Raw genomic sequence first — 21401 nt, 5'->3', positions numbered from 1 at the left:
TTTAGTTTTATTATTATTATTATTTGCATTCATTCAGCTTAGTGGTCTTTGAGCTTCCTGGATCCATGTTTTGGTTTAGGAAAATTCTCAGTCAGTATTGTTTTAGGTATTTCTTTTCCTTTTGGCATTCTCATTACTCATATGTTACATTATTTGTAGTTGTCCCACAATTCTTAGGTCTTCTGTTGTTTCTTTTGAGTCTGTTGTCATTGCTTCTCAGTTTTGGGTTCTTTTGTCAGCCACGTCCAGTCTACTAGGATGTCCATTGAAGGCATTTTTGATTTCTGTTACAGTGTTTTGATATCCAGCACTTCTTTTTGGTTCATTCTTAGGATTTCCATCTCTTTGCTTACATTGCCCATCTGTTACTACATGCTATCTATTTTTGCCATTATAATGCATAGCATATTAATCATAGTTGTTTTAAACTCATTGTCTGATAATTCCAACATCCCTTCCACATCTGGTTCTGAGTTTTTCTTTATAATTTTTTCTTTTTCTTTTTCTTTTTTTTGGTTTGAGACAGGATCTTGCCCTGTTGTCTAGTCTGGAATGCAGTGGTGTGATCTTGGCTCACTGCAACCTCCACCTCCTGGACTCAAGTGATCCTCCCACCTCAGCCTCCTGAGTGGGAGGCTGGGACTACAGGTGTGCACCACCATGCCTGGCTAATTTTTGCACTTTTTTCTTTTTTTGGTAGAGACCATTTTGTCATATCGCCCAGGCTGGTCTTGAACTCCCGGGCTCAAGCAATTCACCCACCTCAGCCTCCTAAAGTGCTGGAATTACAGGCATTAGCCACTGTGCCTGGCTGTAATGTTTTCTTGATAACTGTATATGATATATCAGGTAAAAAAGCAATTGGTTTAATTATGTCTTTAATAATGTAGTTGTAAGATATACAGGGGAGTGATGTGTTGTATAGTCCTGTGATTAGATCTCAGTCTTTTTGTGAGTCTACGCCTCTGGCCTGTGAATTCACAAGCGTTTCTCATTTTTTTCCTCCCCCTTTAGGTGGGATAGTATGGCTAGAATAGGATAGAATTGGGTATTTACCTCCTTCCATGTGGAAGGATAGAGCTGGCTGGAGTTGGCTATTTCCTTCCCCCAGGTCGGGTAGGCTTTGGTGAATCCTCAGCAGGTTAGGCTGTGGTTAACTGGTTTCTTTTCAGGGTAGATCTTATTAAGAAGTACATAGTGCTCTGGGATATTTCAAAATGGTTTGTTTCCCCTCTCACTGCTGGAAGCATGAGGGGATTTTACTGCAATGATATGTATGATACTGTATTTACTGTGAGAACCTGATCTAACTCCTGGAGGTAAAACTCACAAAAGCATGGGGGCCAGCATGACTAGATGCCCCTGGAGCTTTCACCTTTCAGTCTTGCCTACACCTAGTTTCCAGCAGTTTGTCAGAAGTCCAGATTTTCCTATCTAGGCATTGCTTCCTGTAGAAATTTCTGTTCCACTATGTTGTGATTCTCTGTATCCCTGTCTGTCTAATTTTAGGAGTAGCGGCTTTCCCCATGACCCTACCTACCTCACCTTTTCTTACAGATCTGAGAAAAGTTGTTGATTTTCACTTTGTTCAGCTTTTTAATGTGTTAGGATGGCATAGTGACTTCCAGGCTCCTTACATGTGAAACCAAAACCTGAAGTCCTCCATATTATTGTTTTAAATCTTTTGTTCTTTTATAATATACTTTTAGAGATAAATATTTCTTTCTAAGCATTGCTTTATTTACAAACCACAAATTTTGATATGTTTTGTTTATTATTTAGTGAAGCATATTTAAAACATTTCCTTGTGACTCCTATTTTGAACTATGAACTATTTAGAAGCATGTGCTTAATTTCCACAAATTTGAAGATTTCCCCAATATATATTTTATTTTTTTCTTGGTACATAGTATTTGTATATATTTACTGGTGTATGTGTGATATTTTTTCATATGCCTAGAATGTGTAATGATCAAGTGTAGGTATTTAGGATATCGATCACCTCAAGGATTTATCATTTCTGTGTGTTGGGAACATTTCAAGACATTTCTCTTCTTGCTATTTTGAAATATACAATACATCATTAACTATAGTCATCTGCTATCAAACATTAGAACTTACCCTTCTATCTAACTGCATGTTTGTACTTATTAACCAACCTCTCTTTATTCTTCTGTCCCTAACACACCCTTCCTAGCCTCTGATATCTATCATTCCACTCTCTACCTCTATGAGATCAACTTTTTTAGCTCCTACATATTAACAAGAATGTAAAATATTTGTCTTTCCTGCCTGTTTAACAGAATGACATCCAGTTCCATCCATGTAGCTGAAATGACAGGATTTCATTCATTTTTATGGCTGAATAGTATTCCATTGTATATATACTGCATTTTCTTGATCCATTGATGGACACTTAGGTTGATTCCATGTCTTTGATACTGTGATAGTGCTGCAGTAAACTTAGGAGTGCATGTTAATTCCGTTCTTTTGGATAAATACTCAGTGGTTCCTGCAATATATTTTGTTACTGATTTCTAATTTAATTTTATTGGTATCAGAGAGCATACTCAGGTTTCAGTTCTTTTAAATTTATTGACATTTGTTTCATTACCCAGCATATGGTCTGTCTGGAAATGTTCCATTCATTTTTAAAAGTTATGTGTATCCTATAAGTTGTTGGGTGGAGTGCTTTATAAATATTAGGCTGAATTGCTTGATAGTGGGCTTCAAGTCTTTTAGACCCTGACAGATTCTCTCTCTACTTGTTCAATCAACTACTGAGAGAGAAGTATTGAAATCTAAATATTATTGTAGTTTTGTCTGTTTTATTCCCTTTTCTATCAGATTTTGTGATTTTTTAAAAAAGCTCTGTTATTTTTTATGCAAGTATACATTTAGAATTGTTGGATCTTTTTGATGAATTGACCCATTTATCTTTATGAAATATCTCTCTTTATTGCTTAGAAAATACTCCTTGTGCCAAAGGGAGTTGTTGCTTGACATTAATACAGGCATATTTACATGTAGTATTTTTATTCGAAGTTCCTAGAGCAGTCAAATCTGTAGGGACCCAAAGTTGAATGGTGGTTTCCAGGGGCTTGGGGGAAGGGAGATAGGGAGTAGTGTTTGATAGATACAGAGTTAGAATTAGGAAAGATGAAAAAGTTCTGGAGATGGATGGTGCTGATGATTACACAACAATATGAATGTACCTAATGTCACAGAACTATACATTTTAAAATGGTTAAAATGATAAATTTTATGTTACGTATATTTTACCACAATTTAAAAAAAGACATAGCACCAAAAAAAGATGAATGATTTCCGAAATGCTGTGCCAAGAGTGATAATATATAGCTTGCTTAGAATCATTAAAGCCTTCATTCTTTATTTAATTGAAGCAGTTAAAAATAAATATTAATTTGAAATAAAAATCAGCAGCTGGATTCTATTTTATTCAAATTTGGAAACTTTTTTTTTTTTTTTTTTTGAGACAGAATCTGACTTTGTTGCCTAGGCTAGAGTTCTGTGGCACAATCTCGACTCAGTGCAACCTCTGCCTCCCTAGCTCTGGCCATCCTCTCACCTTAGCCTCCTAAGTAGCTAAGACTACAGGCACGCACCACCACACCCATGTATTTTTTTGTACAGACAGGGTTTTGTCGTGTTGTCCAGGCTGGTCTCAAACTTTTGAGCTCAAGCCATCTGCCCTCCCTGGCCTCTCAAAGTGTTGGAATTATAGGCGTGAGCCACTATGTCCAGCCAAAAATTATTTAAATTATAGCAGAAATACAGTTTCCTCTTTGGGTCTCACTAGGATGTGCTTATTCTTTGTTTCAGCAAGAGAAAGCAGCTGCTGTGGTTTTGACTAATCACTTAGAAAGCACTCTGAAGACCTGTATAGATACCAGAATGAAAAATCTGGCAGCTAAGATGGAAATACTGAAAGAAATGAGGTAAAAAGCATATTTTTCAGAAGGATATTTTAAACTAATTGTTAATCAGTGGTGTTTATTTAAATTGTATGCCTGCCATTTTTGCTTTAAAATTTAACCTTTGTATTTTTATGACTTCAAGGAGAGAAATTAAAGATAGTTATTTCTGAGATGAATTTTATACTGTTTTTGTCAGTTTTCTGTTGTCACTGCTTGGAGCTATAGTGTTCTAAGGTCATAACTGAGACTGAAATTGAAAACACAGCAACATAGCTTTTAAATGAAGGTTTGATGGGAAACTGCCATATCCAGTTATTTTGCTTGGGATTATTTTCAGGAGTATACCCCGTCCTTGAATAACGTGTTTTCATTCAACATTATTTCATTATAACATTGAAGAAGAAAATCAATTTCTAGCTGGAGCCCCACTGTCTGTGTGGAATTTGCACATTCTCTCCATATTTGGGTGGTTTTCTTGGAATACTGTGGTTTTCTTTCACATCCTGCTTAGGTGAATTGGTGTGTCTGTATTGTCCCAGTATGAGTGAGTGTGGATGAGCGTGAGTGTGTCCTGCAGTGCAATGGTGTCATGTCCAGGTTTGGTTCCCACCTTAACGCTCTGAGCTGCTGAGATAGTTGTGGCCACCTGTGACCCCTGGATTGGAGTAAGCAGGTTGGAAAATGAATGAGTGAATGAATATATACAAATTATCATAAAATAAAAATTGGTAAAGTATGCAAGAATCATACAGATGCCTTTGCAATAAACGATGCGGCATGAAAGCATTCAGTGAGCCCACTGTATTTGTTATTTGTTTTCGAACCTGTGGTGGTAGGGGGTGCTTCTTACAGTTTTCGCTTTGCAAACATTTATTCCTTGATTTAACCCTACTGTCACCCACTCATTCACCAAAGTTTGGGTAAATAATTATCTTAGCTTTTTTTTTTTTTTTTTTTTTTTTTTTTACTATACTTTAAGTTCTAGGGTACATGTGCACAACGTGCAGGTTTGTTACATATGTATACATGTGCCATGTTGGTGTGCTGCACCCATTAACTCGTCATTTACATTAGGTATATCTCCTAATTCTATCCCTTCCCCCTCCCCACAATAGGACCCTGTGTGTGATGATCCCCTTCCTGTGTCCAAGTGATCTCGTTGTTCAGTTCCCACCTATGAGTGAGAACATGCGGTATTTGGTTTTCTGTTCTTGTGATAGTTTGCTGAGAATGATGGTTTCCAGCTGCATCCATGTCCCTACAAAAGACACGAATTCATCCTTTTTTATGGCTGCATAGTATTCCATGGTGTGTATGTGCCACATTTTCTTAATCCAGTCTGTCACTGATGGACATTTGGGTTGATTCCAAGTCTTTGCTACTGTGAATAGTGCCTCAATAAACATACATGTGCATGTGTCTTTATAGCAGCATGACTTATAATCCTTTGGGTATAGACCCAGTAATGGGATGGCTGGGTCAAATGGTGTTTCTAGTTCTAGATCCTTGAGGAATCGCCACACTGTTTTCCACAATGGTTGAACTAGTTTACAGTCCCACCAACAGTGTAAAAGTTTTTCCACATCCTCTCCAGCACCTGTTGTTTCCTGACTTTTTAATGATTGCCATTCTAACTGGTGTGAGATGGTATCTCGTGGTTTTGATTTGCATTTCTCTGATGGCGAATGATGATGAGCATATTTTCATGTGTCTGTTGGCGGTATAAATGTCTTCTTTTGAGAAGTGTCTGTTCATGTCCTCTGTTCGTTCCATCAATACTGAATTTATTGAGAGTTTTTAGCATGAAGGACTGTCGAATTTTTTCAAAGGCTTTTTCTGCATCTATTGAGATAATCATGTGGTTTTTGTCTTTTGTTCTGTTTATATGCTGGATTATGTTTATTGATTTGCTTATGTTGAATCAGCCTTGCATCCCAGGGATGAAGCCCACTTGATCATGGTGGATAAGCTTTTTGATGTGCTGCTGGATTCGGTTTGCCAGTATTTTATTGAGGATTTTTGCATCGATGTTCATCAGGGATATTGGTCTAAAATTCTCTTTTTTTGTTGTATCTCTGTCAGGCTTTGGTATCAGGATGATGTTGGCCTCGTAAAATGAGTTAGGGAGGATTCCCTCTTTTTCTGTTGATTGGAGTAGTTTCAGAAGGAATGGTACCAACTCCTCCTTGTACCTCTGGTAGAATTCGGCTGTGAATCCGTCTGGTCCTGGACATTTTTTGGTTGGTAGGTTATTAATTATTGCCTCAATTTCAGAGCCTGCTATTGGTCTATTCAGGGATTCAACTTCTTCCTGGTTTAGTCTTGGGAGAGTGTAAGTGTCCAGGAAATTATCTCTTTCTTCTAGCTTTTCTAGTTTATTTGTGTAGAGGTGTTTATAGTATTCTCTGATGGTAGTTTGTATTTCTGTGGGGTCGGTGGTGATACCCCCTTTATCATTTTTTATTGCGTCTATTTGATTCTTCTCTCTTTTCTTCTTTATTAGTCTTGCTAGTGGTCTATCAATTTTGTTGGTCTTTTCAAAAGACCAGCTCCTGGATTCATTGATTTTTTGGAGGGTTTTTTATGTCTCTATCTCCTTCAGTTCTGCTCTGATCTTAGTTATTTCTTGCCTTCTGCTAGCTTTTGAATGTGTTTGCTCTTGTTTCTCTAGTTCTTTTAATTGTGATGTTAGGGTGTCAATTTTAGATCTTTCCTGCTTTCTCTTGTGGGCATTTAGTGCTATAAATTTCCCTCTACACAGTGCTTTAAATGTGTCCCAGAGATTCTGGTATGTTGTATCTTTGTTCTCATTGGTTTCAAAGAACATCTTTATTTCTGCCTTCATTTAGTTATGTACCCAGTAGTCATATAGGAGCAGGTTGTTCAGTTTCCATGTTAGTTGAGTGGTTTTGGTTGAGTTTCTTAGTCCTGAGTTCTAGTTTGATTGCACTGTGGTCTGAGAGACAGTTTGTTGTAATTTCTGTTCTTTTACATTTACTGAGGAGTGCTTTACTTCCAACTGTGTGGTCAATTTTGGAATAAGTGCAGTGTGGTGCTGAGAAGAATGTATATTCTGTTGATTTGGGGTAGAGAGTTCTGTAGATGTCTATTAGGTCTGCTTGGTGCAGAGTTGAGTTCAATTCCTGGATATCCTTGTTAACTTTCTGTCTCTTGATCTGTCTAATGTTGACAGTGGGGTGTTAAAGTCTCCCATTATTATTGTATGGGAGTCTAAGTCTCTTTGTAAGTCTCTAAGGACTTGCTTTATGAATCTGGGTGCTCCTGTATTGGATGCATAGATACTTAGGATAGTTAGCTCTTCTTGTTGAATTGATCCCTTTACCATTATGTAATGGCCTTCTTTGTCTCTTTTGATCTTTGTTGGTTTAAAGTCTGTTTTATCAGAGACTAGGATTGCAACCCCTGCCTTTTTTTGTTTTCCATTTGCTTGGTAGATCTTCCTCCATCCCTTTATTTTGAGTCTATGTGTCTCTGCATGTGAGATGGGTCTCCTGAATACAGCAAACTGATGGGTCTTGACTCTTTATCCAATTTTCCAGTCTGTGTCTTTTAATTGGGACGTTTAGTCCATGTACATTTAAGGTTAATATTGTTATGTGTGAACTTGATCCTGTCATTATGATCTTAGCTGGTTATTTTGCTCGTTAGTTGATGCAGTTTCTTCCTAGCCTTGATGGTCTTTACATTTTGACATGTTTTTGCAATGGCTGGTACCAGTTGTTCCTTTCCATGTTTAGTGCTTCCTTCAGTATCTCTTGTAGGGCAGGCCTGGTGGTGACAAAATCTCTAAGCATTTGCTTGTCTGTAAAGGATTTTATTTCTCCTCACGTATGAAACTTAGTTTGGCTGGATATGAAATTCTGAGTTGAAAATTCTTTTCTTTAAGAATGTTGAATATTGGTCCCCACTCTCTTCTGGCTTGTAGAGTTTCTGCCGAGAGATCTACTGTTAGTCTGATGGGCTTCCCTTTGTGTGTAACCCGACCTTTCTTTCTGGCTGCCCTTAACAATTTTTTCTTCATTTCAACTTTGGTGAATCTGACAATTATTTGTCTTGGAGTTGCTCTTCTCAAGGAGTATCTTTGTGGCATTTCTGTATTTCCTGAATTTGAATGTTGGCCTGCCTTACTAGGTTGGGAAAGTTCTCCTGGATGATATCCTGCAGAGTGTTTTCCAACTTGATTCCATGTTCCCTGTCACTTTCAGGCACACCAGTCAGACGTAGATTTGGTCTTTTCACATAATCCCATACTTCTTGGAGGCTTTGTTCATTTCTTTTTACTCTTTTTTCTCCATGCTTCTCGCTTCATTTCATTTATTTGATCTTCAATCGCTGATACTCTTTCTTCTAGTTGATCGAGTTGGTTACTGAAGCTTGTGCATTTGTCATGTATTTTCTCGTGTTATGGTTTTCATCTCTATCAGTTCTTTTAAGGTCTTCTCTGCATTGATTATTCTAGTTATCCATTCATCCATTCTTTTTTCAAGGTTAAAGTTTCCCTGCGCTGGTTACGTAGTTCCTCCTTTAGCTCTAAGAAGTTTGATCGACTGAAGCCTTCTTCTCTCAACTTGTCAAAGTCATTCTCCATCCAGCTTTGTTCCGTTGCTGGCGATGAGCTGCGTTCCTTTGGAGGGGGAGATGTGCTCTGATTTTTTGAATTTCCAGCTTTTCTGCCCTGCTTTTCCTCCATCTTTGTGGTTTTATCCGCCTTTGGTCTTTGATGATAGTGATGTACTGATGGGGTTTTGGTGTGGGTGTCCTTTCTGTTTGTTAGTTTTCGTTCTAACAGTCATGACCCTCAGCTGTAGGTCTGTTGGAATTTGCTTGAGGTCCACTCCAGACCCTGTTTGCCTGGGTATCAGCAGCGGAGGCTGCAGAAGATAGAATATTGCTGAGCAGCGAGTGTTGCTGTCTGGTTCTTGCTCTGGAAGCTTCGTCTGAGGGTTGAACCCTGCTGTGTGAGGTGTGAGGTGTAGGTCTGCAACTAGTAGGGGATGTCTCCCAGTTAGGCTACTCAGGAGTCAGGGACCCACTTAAGCAGGCAGTCTGTTCATTCTCAGATCTCAATTCTGTGCTGGGAGATCCACTGCTCTCTTCAAAGCTATCAGACAGGGGCATTTACCTTTGCTAAGGTTTCTGCTGCTTTTTGTTTAGCTATGCCCTGTCCCCAGAGGGGGAGTCTACAGAGGCAGGCAGGCCTCCTTGAGCTGTGGTGGGCTCTACGCAGTTCGAGCTTCCTGGTGGCTTTGTTTACCTACTTAAGCCTCAGCAATGGCGGGCGCCCCTCCCCCAGCCTCACTGCTGCCTTGCAGTTAGATCTCCGACTGCTGTGCTAGCAATGAGGGAGGCTCCGTGGGCGTAGGACCCTCTGGGCTAGGTGTGGGATATAATATCAGGCCTGCCGTTTGCTAAGACCCTTGGTAAAGCGCAGTATTAGGGTGGGAGTTACCTGATTTTCCAGGTGTTGTGTGTCTCAGTTTCCCTTGGCTAGGAAAAGGGATTCCCTTCCCCCTTGCGCTTCCCAGGTGAGGCGATGCCTCACCCTGCTTCAGCTCTCGCTGGTCGGGCTGCACCAGCTGACCAGCACCAATTGTCTGGCACTCCGCAGTGAGATAAATCTGGTGCCTCAGTTGAAAATGCAGAAATCACCTGTCTTCTCTGTCACACACTGGGAGCTGGAGGCTGGAGCTGTTCCTATTTGGCCATCTTGGGTGCGCCCCCTCTATCTTAGTTGTTTTTATTTCTTTTTCTTAAATGTATCTAGAGGACACATGTATTTCAGTGTTTAATATTAGAAATGTTTTGGGTCTTTATTTAGAAGTGATGTTTTTGTGACTAGAAAATATACCATAGGAACTTAACTCTTGTTTAGATCAATTAGCCTATGGTAAGTGGGTTTCTTATATGTCTTTTCTCTTAGACTTTGTAAATTATTTGTAGACCAAAAGTTGAAGCTTCATTTGATACCATTTCAAATTCTGCAGACTTTCAAAGTTGCCTTTTTTATAGTTTAAAAAATTTTTAATTTTTTTCATATTTTTTGTGTAATGAAATTAGTATATTCACAAATGTTTTTTAATTAAAAGTTTATATTATGCATGTCTGCATAAAAACACGTGGACTGAAAAATGTAAGTTATACATGATTTTATATAAAGTTTTAAAAAGTACCTCTTCAAAGCCAGTGCTGTAAACAATAACTTTTAGACCGTTACTATTAAAGTGTAACTTTTTCTCACATCAGCTTTCTAATGTATTGATCTTTTTCTTTTTGTTGTTTTTAAAAATAGGCATGTCGGCATCAGTGTTCGTTTCGGAAATGACCTTTCAGATGCTATACAAGTGTTGGATGAAGGGTGCTTTACTACTCCAGCTTCTTTGAATGGATTAGAGATAATATGGGCAGAATACAATCTGGCTCAGGAGAAGATTAAAACTTGTGAATATGTGGTTAGTTGAGAATTTTTCTCTATTATAGCTTTTATCTGTTGAACATAAGGAAATTTTTTTTTTTTTAAATTTCTTCTAAAAAGCAACAACAACAGGATACATGTGCAGAATGTGCCGGTTTTTTACATAGGTATACGTGTGCCATGGTGGTTTGCTGCACTTATTGACTTGTCCTCTAAATTCCCTCCCCTCACCCTCTCACCCCCCAATAAGCCCTGGTGTGTATTGCTTCCCTCTCTGTGTCCATGTGTTCTTAATGTTCAACTCCCACTTATGAGTAAAAACATGTGGTGTTTGGTTTTCTATTCCTGTGTTAGTTTGCTGAAGATGATGGCGTCCAGCTTCATCCATGTCACTGCAGAGGACATGAACTCATTCCTTTTTATGGCTGCATCGTATTCCATGGTGTATATTTAACACATTTTCTTTATCCAGTCTATTATTGATGGGCATTTGGGTTGGTTCCAAGTCTTTGCTATTGTAAATAGTGCTGCAATAAACATACTTGTGCATGTATCTTTATAGCAGGATGATTTATATTCCTTTGGGTATATACCCAGTAATGGGATTGCTGGGTTGAATGGTATTTCTGGTTCTAGATCCTTGAGAAATTGCCATATCATCTTCCATAATGGTTGAACTAATTTACATTCCCACCAACAGTGTAAAAGTGTTCGTACTTCTCCACATCCTCTCCAGCATCTATTGTTTCCTGACTTTAATGATCGCCATTCTAACTGGTATGAAGTGGTATCCCTTTGTGGTTTTGATTTGCATTTCTCTGATGATTAGTGATGTTCAGCTTTTTTTCATATGTTTGTTTGCCAAATAAATGTCTTCTTTTGAGAAGTGCCTGTTCATATCCTTTGCTCACTTTTTGATGGGGTTGTCTTTTTCCTGTAAATATGTTTAAGTTTCTTGTAGATTCTGGATATTAGACCTTTGTCAGATGGGTAAATTGCAAAATTTTTCTCCTGTTCAGGAGAACAGGTTGCCTGTTCACTCTGATGATAGTTTCTTTTGCTGTGCAGAAAGTCTTTAGTTTAATTAGATCCCATTTGTCAATTTTGACTTGTGTTGCAATTGCTTTTGTTGTTTTTGTCATGAAGTCTTTGCCCATACCTATGTCCTGAACGCTATTGCCTAGGTTTTCTTCTAGGGTTTTTATATTTTAGGTTTTACATTTCAGTCTTTAATCCATCTAGAGTTAATTTTTGTGTAAAGTTTAAGGAAGGGGTTCAGTTTCAGTTTTCTGCATATGTCTCGTTTTCCCAGCACCATTTACTGAATAGGAGATGCTTTCCCAATTACTTGTTTTTGTCAGGTTTGTCAAAGATCAGATGGTTGTAGATGTGTGGTGTTATTTCTGGGGTTTCTATTCTGCTCCATTGGTCTGTATGTCTGTTTTGGTACCAGCAGCATGCTGTTTTGGTTACTGTCACCTTATAGTATAGTTTGAAGTCAGGTAGCATGATGCCTCCAGCATTCTTCCTTTTGATTAGGATTATCTTGGTTATAAGAGGTCTTTCTTTGATTCCGTATGAAATTTAAAATAGTTTTTCCTAATTCTTTGAAGAATGTCAGTGGTAGCTTGATGGGAATAGCATTGATTCTATAAATTACTTTGGGCAGTATGGCCATTTTCATGATCTTGAGTCTTTTTCTATCCATGAGGATGGAATATTTTTCCATTTGTTTGTGTCCTCTCTTATTTCCTTGAGCAGTGGTTTGTAATTCCTCTTGAAGAGGTCCTTCACATCCCTTATTAGCTGTATACCTAGGTATTTTATTCTTTTTGTAACACTTGTGAATGGGAGTTCATTCATGGTTTGGCTCTTTGCTTGCCTATTGTTGGTGTGTAGGAATGATTGTGATTTTTGCACATTTACTTTGTATCCTGAGACTTTGCTGAAGTTGCCTATCATTTCAAGAAGATTTGGGCTGAGATGATGGGGTTTTCTAAATATAAAATCATGTCATCTACAAACAGACAACTTGTCTTCCTCTCTTCCTATTTGAATACCCTTTATTTCTTTCTCTTGCCTGATTACCCTGTCCAGAACTTCCAATACTCTAGTGAATAGGAGTGGTGAGAGAGGGCATCCTTGTCTTGTACTGGTTTTCATAGGGAATGCCTCCAGCTTTTGCTCATTCAATTTGAGGTTGTGGGTTTGTCATAAATTACTTTTACTATTTTGAGATATATTCTGTCAATACTTAGTTTGTTGAGAGTTTTTAACATGAAGCGATGTTGAATATTATCAAAGTCCTTTCTGTGTCTATTGAGATAGTCATGTGGTTTTTGTCATTAGTTCCGTTTATGTGCTAGATTACATTTATTGATTTGCGTATGTTGAACCAGCATTGCATCCCAGGGATGAAGCAAACTTGATCGTAGTGGAGAAGTTTTTTGATGTGCTGCTGGTTTCAGTTTGTCAGTATTTTATTGAGGATTTTTGCATCGATGTTCATCAGGGATATTGGCCTGAAGTTTTCTTTTTTTGTTGTGTCTCTTACCGGTTTGGGTATCAGAATAATGCTGGCTTCATAAAATGAGTTAGGAAGGAGTCAGTCCTTTTCACTTGTTGGGAATAGTTTCAAAAGGAATGGTACCAGCTGTCCTTTGTATCTCTGGTTGAATTCAGCTGTGAATCTGTCTGGTCCTGGGCTTTTTTTGGTTGGTAGACTGTTAATTACTGCCTCAATTTTAGAGTTTGTTATTGGTCTATTCAGGGATTCAACTTCTTCCTGGTTTAGTCTTGGTAGGGTGTAGGCATCCAAGAATTTATTCATTTCTTCTAGATTTTCTAGTTTATTTGTGTAGAGGTGTTTATAGTATTCTCTGAAGGTAGTTGGTATTTTTGTGGGGTCAGTGGTGATACCCCTTTAACATTTTTTATTGAGTCTATTTGATTCTTCTCTCCTTCTTTATTAGTCTAGCTAGTGGTCTATTTTGTTAATTTTTTCAAAAAAAAAAATCCTGGATTCATTGATTTTTTTGGAGGGTGTGTGTGTGTGTGTGTGTGTGTGTTTCTATCTCCTTTAATTCTTCTCTGATATTATTTCTTGTCTTCTGCTAGCTTTTGGGTTTGTTTACTCTTGCCTTTCTAGTTCTTTTAATTGTGATGTTAAGGTGTTGATTTGAGATCTTTCTAGCTTTCTGACGTGGGCATTTAGTGCTATAAATTTCTCTCAACACTACTTGAGCTGTGTCCTAGAGATTCTGGTAGATTGTCTCTTTGTTCCCATTGGTTTCAAAGAACTTCTTGATTTCTGCCTTAATTTGATTATTTACCCTGGAATCATTCAGGAGCAGGTTGTTCAATTTCCATGAAATTATGTGGTTTTGAGTGAGCAATACTAACCTTAAATGTAAATGGGCTAAATCCCCCAATTAAAAGACACAGACTGGCAAATTGGCTAAGTGGTCAAGACTCATAGGTGTGCTGTATTCAGGAGACCCATCTTCCACACAAAAACACATACAGGCTCAAAATAAAGGGATGGAGGAAAATTTTCCAAGCAAATAGAAATCAAAAGAAAGCAGGGGTTGCAGTCCTAGTCTCTGACAAAACAAACTTTAAATCCACAAAGATAAAAAAAGACAAAGAAGGGCATTACATAATGGTAAAGGGAACAGTTCAACAATAAGAGGTAACTATTCTGAATATCTGTGCACCCAAGGAGCACCCAGATTCATAAAACAAGTTCTTAGAGATCTACAAAGAGACTTAGACTCCCACACAATAATAATGGGAGACTTTAACACCCCACTGTCAGTATTAGATCGAGACAGAAAATTAACAAGAATATTCAGGACTTGAACTCAGTTCTGGATCAAGTGGACCTGTTAGATGTCTGCAGAACTCTCTACCCCAAATCAACCGAACATACATTCTTCTCAGTGCCACTTGGCACTTATTCTAGAATCGACCACATAATTGGAAGTAAAACACTCTTCAGCAAATGCAAAAGAACTGAAATCATAGCAAACAGTGTCTCAGATCACAGTGTAATCAAATTAGAACTCAGGAAATGTTATCTTTCTAAAAAGAAAAGGAACTGCAGATATTATAATGATAGTTTGTATAAAATCTTTAACTTTTACAATATCTTCATATTAATAATTTGCTTCATTTATAGCCTTGTAAAAAAGGTGTAATAGACAACTGGTGATTGTGGATAAGGGGTAACAAAATCTTTTCCCCTTTTGCATGAAAACTTGACCTTTGGTTAACTCCCTGTCTTTGTTCCCTTGGTAGTATGATAAAATATTTCAACGCTATTACCAGGCAACATTATTTATGGTAAATATAACTTATGATTGTCAAATTGCATCTGTACTGGGAGGAACTACAAACTACAAATACTTGATATGGACTCTTGCAACTAGACATGCCCCTTGAGGGACCCTATGGAGTTGTTAGATAGTGGCTTTTGAAGGACGTTAGGGTTGTAAACCAGAGTGGCTTTCATACATGCTAATGTGGATCTTTTCTGGACTGAGTGGTGTGTTTTATGCATGTAAGACTCTGCCTTACTATTAATTAGTGTCTGAGTCACCTATTGTTGGGAGGTAGTTGTTTGTGTGTGTGAGTAGGGGTATGACAATGAAACATTTCACATAAGTTCTTTATTAGCTTAGGTGCAAGTATATTTATTTCCTGTTGCAGTTTTCTTTAGTTTATTGTATTGAACTGAACTGAACTTCCTGTTTTTCTTATAAACCATTCCCTACTACCGCCATAACTTTCCCTAGCACCTATGAGCTCTATACTTGTTGTGTTTGGACTTGTTCCATCTTAAGTATTTGTGGTTTCTGTCTCTGTGGATTACACCCTGTAAATCTTACTCTCTAATCATACCTAGGTTGACCAGTTGGCAGCCTGACTGGCTCTGAATGAGAAGTATGAGCAGGATAACTAGGCTTTTGAAAATGCCAGGAATGTTTAGTTTGGAGAAGGGATTAGATTTTGGTTATTTTATATGTTAGATTTTAACTGATCACTTCTGATTATGGAAGAAAGAAGATGACAGCAGAATAATTTTTTAATTTCTATGAAACACAGGCAGTGTGTTTATAAGCATTTTCTTACATTAACTTTTAAAATGGGCATATTTGCTCCCATTTTATAAGTGAGGAAGCAGGCTTACAAGGGTAAGGAAATTGTTCAAGATTACCTAGTTCTATTTTTTTTTTAAATTAAAAAATTATTCTTTTTTTTTTTGTTTTTGAGGTATGGTCTCACTCTGTCACCCAGGCTGGAGTGCAGTGGCACGATCACAGCACACTGCAGCCTCAACCTCCTGGGCACAAGTGATTCTCCCACTTCAGCCTCTCAAGTAGCTAGGACTACAGGCGTGCACTACCAACCATGCCTGGCTAATTTTTTTGTACTTTTTGTGGTGATAGGTTTTTATCATGTTGTCCAGACAGGTCTCGAACTCCTTGGCTCAAGTAATTCTCCTGCCTCGGCCTCCCAAAGTCCTGGGATTGCAGGTGTTAGCCACCAAGCCCGGACCCTAGTTCTAAATGTTAATATGGAACTTGAACCCAGACATATCTGACAGCAAAGTCTATTCTCTTTCTTTTTTTTTTTTTTTTTAATTTATTTATTATTATTATACTTTAAGTTGTAGGGTACATGTGCACAACGTGCAGGTTTGTTACATATGTATACTTGTGCCATGTTGGTGTGCTGCACCCATCAACTCGTCATTTACATCAGGTATAACTCCCAATGCAATCCCTCCCCCTTCCCCCCTCCCCATGATAGGCCCCGGTGTGTGATGTTCCCCTCCCCGAGTCCAAGTGATCTCATTGTTCAGTTCCCACCTATGAGTGAGAACATGCGGTGTTTGGTTTTCTGTTCTTGTGATAGTTTGCTAAGAATGATGGTTTCCAGCTGCATCCATGTCCCTACAAAGGACACAAACTCATCCTTTTTTATGGCTGCATAGTATTCCATGGTGTATATGTGCCACATTTTCTTAATCCAATCTGTCACTGATGGACATTTGGGTTGATTCCAAGTCTTTGCTATTGTGAATAGTGCTGCAATAAACATACGTGTGCATGTGTCTTTATAGCAGCATAATTTATAATCCTTTGGGTATATACCCAGTAATGGGATGGCTGGGTTATATGGTACATCTAGTTCTAGATCCTTGAGGAATCGCCATACTGTTTTCCATAATGGTTGAACTAGTTTACAATCCCACCAACAGTGTAAAAGTGTTCCTATTTCTCCACATCCTCTCCAGCACCTGTTGTTTCCTGACTTTTGAATGATCGCCATTCTAACTGGTGTGAGATGGTATCTCATTGTGGTTTTGATTTGCATTTCTCTGATGGCCAGTGACGATGAGCATTTTTTCATGTGTCTGTTGGCTGTATGAATGTCTTCTTTTGAGAAATGTCTGTTCATATCCTTTGCCCACTTTTTGATGGGGTTGTTTGTTTTTTTCTTGTAAATTTGTTTGAGTTCTTTGTAGGTTCTGGATATTAGCCCTTTGTCAGATGAGTAGATTGCAAAAATTTTCTCCCATTCTGTAGGTTGCCTGTTCACTCTGATGGTAGTTTCTTTTGCTGTGCAGAAGCTCTTTAGTTTAATGAGATCCCATTTGTCAATTTTGGCTTTTGCTGCCGTTGCTTTTGGTGTTTTAGACATGAAGTCTTTGCCCATGCCTATGTCCTGAATGGTACTACCTAGGTTTTCCTCTAGGATTTTTATGGTATTAGGTCTAACATTTAAGTCTCTAATCCATCTTGAATTAATTTTCGTATAAGGAGTAAGGAAAGGATCCAGTTTCAGCTTTCTACTTATGGCTAGCCAATTTTCCCAGCACCATGTATTAAATAGGGAATCCTTTCCCCATTTCTTGTTTCTCTCAGGTTTGTCAAAGATCAGATGGCTGTAGATGTGTGGTATTATTTCTGAGGACTCTGTTCTGTTCCATTGGTCTATATCTCTGTTTTGGTACCAGTACCATGCTGTTTTGGTTACTGTAGCCTTGTAGTATAGTTTGAAGTCAGGTAGCGTGATGCCTCCAGCTTTGTTCTTTTGACTTAGGATTGTCTTGGAGATGCGGGCTCTTTTTTGGTTCCATATGAACTTTAAAGCAGTTTTTTCCAATTCTGTGAAGAAGCTCATTGGTAGCTTGATGGGGATGGCATTGAATCTATAAATTACCTTGGGCAGTATGGCCATTTTCACGATATTGATTCTTCCTATCCATGAGCATGGTATGTTCTTCCATTTGTTTGTGTCCTCTTTGATTTCACTGAGCAGTGGTTTGTAGTTCTCCTTGAAGAGGTCCTTTACATCCCTTATAAGTTGGATTCCTAGGTATTTTATTCTCTTTGAAGCAATTGTGAATGGAAGTTCATTCCTGATTTGGCTCTCTGTTTGTCTGTTACTGGTGTATAAGAATGCTTGTGATTTTTGCACATTTATTTTGTATCCTGAGACTTTGCTGAAGTTGCTTATCAGCTTAAGGAGATTTTGGGCTGAGACAATGGGGTTTTCTAAATATACAATCATGTCATCTGCAGAGAGGGACAATTTGACTTCTTCTTTTCCTAACTGAATCCCCTTGATTTCTTTCTCTTGCCTGATTGCCCTAGCCAGAACTTCCAACACTATGTTGAATAGGAGTGGTGAGAGAAGGCATCCCTGTCTTGTGCCAGTTTTCAAAGGGAATTTTTCCAGTTTTTGCCCATTCAGTATGATATTGGCTGTGGGTTTGTCATAAATAGCTCTTATGATTTTGAGGTACGTTCCATCAATACCGAATTTATTGAGCGTTTTTAGCATGAAGGGCTGTTGAATTTTGTCAAAAGCCTTTTCTGCATCTATTGAGATAATGATGTGGTTCTTGTCTTTGGTTCTGTTTATATGCTGGATTATGTTTATTGATTTGCGAATGTTGAACCAGCCTTGCATCCCAGAGATGAAGCTCACTTGATCATGGTGGATAAGCTTTTTGATGTGTTGCTGAATCCGGTTTGCCAGCATTTTATTGAGGATTTTTGCATCGATGTTCATCAGGGATATTGGTCTAAAATTCTCTTTTTTTGTTGTGTCTCTGCCAGGCTTTGGTATCAGGATGATGTTGGCCTCATAAAATGAGTTAGGGAGGATTCCCTCTTTTTCTATTGATTGGAATAGTTTCAGAAGGAATGGTACCAACTCCTCCTTGTACCTCTGGTAGAATTCAGCTGTGAATCCATCTGGTCCTGGACTTTTTTTGGTTGGTAGGCTATTAATTATTGCCTCAATTTCAGAGCCTGCTATTGGTCTATTCAGGGATTCAACTTCTTCCTGGTTTAGTCTTGGAAGAGTGTAAGTGTTCAGGAAATTATCCATTTCTTCTAGATTTTCCAGTTTATTTGCGTAGAGGTGTTTATAGTATTCTCTGATGGTAGTTTGTATTTCTGTGGGGTCGGTGGTGATATCCCCTTTATCATTTTTAATTGCGTCGATTTGATTCTTCTCTCTTTTCTTCTTTATTAGTCTTGCTAGTGGTCTGTCAGTTTTGTTGATCTTTTCAAAAAACCAACTCCTGGATTCATTGATTTTTTGGAGGGTTTTTTGTGTCTCTATCTCCTTCAGTTCTGCTCTGATCTTAGTTATTTCTTGCCTTCTGCTAACTTTCGAATGTGTTTGCTCTTGCTTCTCTAGTTCTTTTAATTGCGATGTTAGAGTGTCAATTTTAGATCTTTCCTGCTTTCTCTTGTGGGCATTTAGTGCTATAAATTTCCCTCTACACACTGCTTTAAATGTGTCCCAGAGATTCTGGTATGTTGTATCTTTGTTCTCATTGGTTTCAAAGAACATCTTTATTTCTGCCTTCATTTCGTTATGTACCCAGTAGTCATTCAGGAGCAGGTTGTTCAGTTTCCATGTAGTTGAGCGGTTTTGATTGAGTTTCTTAGTCCTGAGTTCTAGTTTGATTGCACTGTGGTATGAGAGACAGTTTGTTATAATTTCTGTTCTTGTACATTTGCTGAGGAGTGCTTTACTTCCAATTACGTGGTCAATTTTGGAGTAAGTACGATGTGGTGCTGAGAAGAATGTATATTCTGTTGATTTGGGGTGGAGAGTTCTATAGATGTCTATTAGGTCTGCTTGCTGCAGAGATGAGTTCAATTCCTGGATATCCTTGTTAACTTTCTGTCTCGTTGATCTGTCTAATGTTGACAGTGGAGTGTTGAAGTCTCCCATTATTATTGTATGGGAGTCTAAGTCTCTTTGTAAGTCTCTAAGGACTTGCTTTATGAATCTGGGTGCTCCTGTATTGGGTGCATATATATTTAGGATAGTTAGCTCTTTCTGATGAATTGATCCCTTTACCATTATGTAATGGCCTTCTTTGTCTCTTTTGATCTTTGATGGTTTAAAGTCTGTTTTATCAGAGACTAGTATTGCAACCCCCGCTTTTTTTTGTTCTCCATTTGCTTGGTAAATCTTCCTCCATCCCTTTATTTTGAGCCTATGTATGTCTCTGCATGTGAGATGGGTCTCCTGAATACAGCAGACTGATGGGTCTTGACTCTTTATCCAGTTTGCCAGTCTGTGTCTTTTAATTGGAGCATTTAGTCCATTTACATTTAAGGTTAAGATTGTTATGTGTGAACTTGATCCTGCCATTATGATATTAACTGGTTATTTTGCTCGTTAGTTGATGCAGTTTCTTCCTAGCCTTGATGGTCTTTACATTTTGGCATGTTTTTGCAATGGCTGGTACCAGTTGTTCCTTTCCATGTTTAGTGCTTCCTTCAGGGTCTCTTGTAAGGCATGCCTAGTGGTGACAAAATCTCTAAGCATTTGCTTATCTGTAAAGGATTTTATTTCTCCTTCACTTATGAAACTTAGTTTGGCTGGATATAAAACTCTGGGTTTAAAATTCTTTTCTTTAAGAATGTTGAATATTGGCCCCCACTCTCTTCTGGCTTGAAGAGTTTCTGCCGAGAGATCTGCTGTTAGTCTGATGGGCTTCCCTTTGTGGGTAACCCGACCTTTCTCTCTGGCTGCCCTTAAGATTTTTTCCTTCATTTCAACTTTGGTGAATCTGGCAATTATGTGTCTTGGAGTTGCTCTTCTCGAGGAGTATCTTTGTGGCGTTCTCTGTATTTCCTGGATCTGAATGTTGGCCTGCCCTACTAGGTTGGGGAAGTTCTCCTGGATGATATCCTGAAGAGTGTTTTCCAGCTTGGTTCCATTTTCCCCCTCACTTTCAGGCACCCCAATCAGACGTAGATTTGGTCTTTTTACATAATCCCATACTTCTTGCAGGCTTTGTTCATTTCTTTTTCTTCTTTTTTCTTTTGGTTTCTCTTCTCGCTTCATTTCATTCATTTGATCCTCAATCGCTGACATTCTTTCTTCCAGTTGATCGAGTCGGTTACTGAAGCTTGTGCTTTTGTCACGTATTTCTCGTGTCATGGTTTTCGTCTCTTTCATTTCGTTTATGAGCTTCTCTGCATTAATTACTCTAGCCATCAATTCTTCCACTTTTTTTTCAAGATTTTTAGTTTCTTTGCGCTGGGTACGTAATTCTTCCTTTAGCTCTGAGAAATTTGATAGACTGAAGCCTTCTTCTCTCATCTCGTCAAAGTCATTCTCCGTCCAGCTTTGATCCGTTGCTGGCGATGAGCTGCACTCCTTTGCCGGGGGAGATGCGCTCTTATTTTTTGAATTTCCAGCTTTTCTGCCCTGCTTTTTCCCCATCTTTGTGGTTTTATCTGCCTCTGGTCTTTGATGATGGTGATGTACTGATGGGGTTTTGGTGTAGGTGTCCTTCCTGTTTGATAGTTTTCCTTCTAACAGTCAGGACCCTCAGCTGTAGGTCTGTTGGAGATTGCTTGAGGTCCACTCCAGACCCTGTTTGCCTGGGTATCAGCAGCAGAGGCTGCAGAAGATAGAATACTGCTGAACAGCGAGTGTACCTGTCTGATTCTTGCTTTGGAAGCTTCCTCTCAGGGGTGTAC

General features: G+C 38.5%; 1 protein-coding gene across 3 annotated transcripts in view; it reads left to right on the top strand.

Moving 5' to 3' along the window:
- Positions 1 to 21401, top strand: part of LOC103226369 (protein FAM221A) — a 165019-nt gene that overhangs the window by 80904 nt on the left and 62714 nt on the right. For all 3 annotated transcript variants that reach the window (XM_073009052.1, XM_073009053.1, XM_073009054.1), the window contains exons 9-10: positions 3844 to 3959; positions 10249 to 10408. In XM_073009052.1, the coding sequence (XP_072865153.1) occupies positions 3844 to 3959; positions 10249 to 10408 (276 nt within the window). The remainder of the gene's footprint in view (positions 1 to 3843; positions 3960 to 10248; positions 10409 to 21401) is intronic.

This window comes from Chlorocebus sabaeus, chromosome 21 (genome assembly GCF_047675955.1).
Source record: "Chlorocebus sabaeus isolate Y175 chromosome 21, mChlSab1.0.hap1, whole genome shotgun sequence".
NCBI classification, from domain to species: domain Eukaryota; kingdom Metazoa; phylum Chordata; class Mammalia; order Primates; family Cercopithecidae; genus Chlorocebus; species Chlorocebus sabaeus.
Note: the sequence above shows the minus strand (reverse complement) of the source record. Positions and strands in the feature narration are given on the sequence as shown.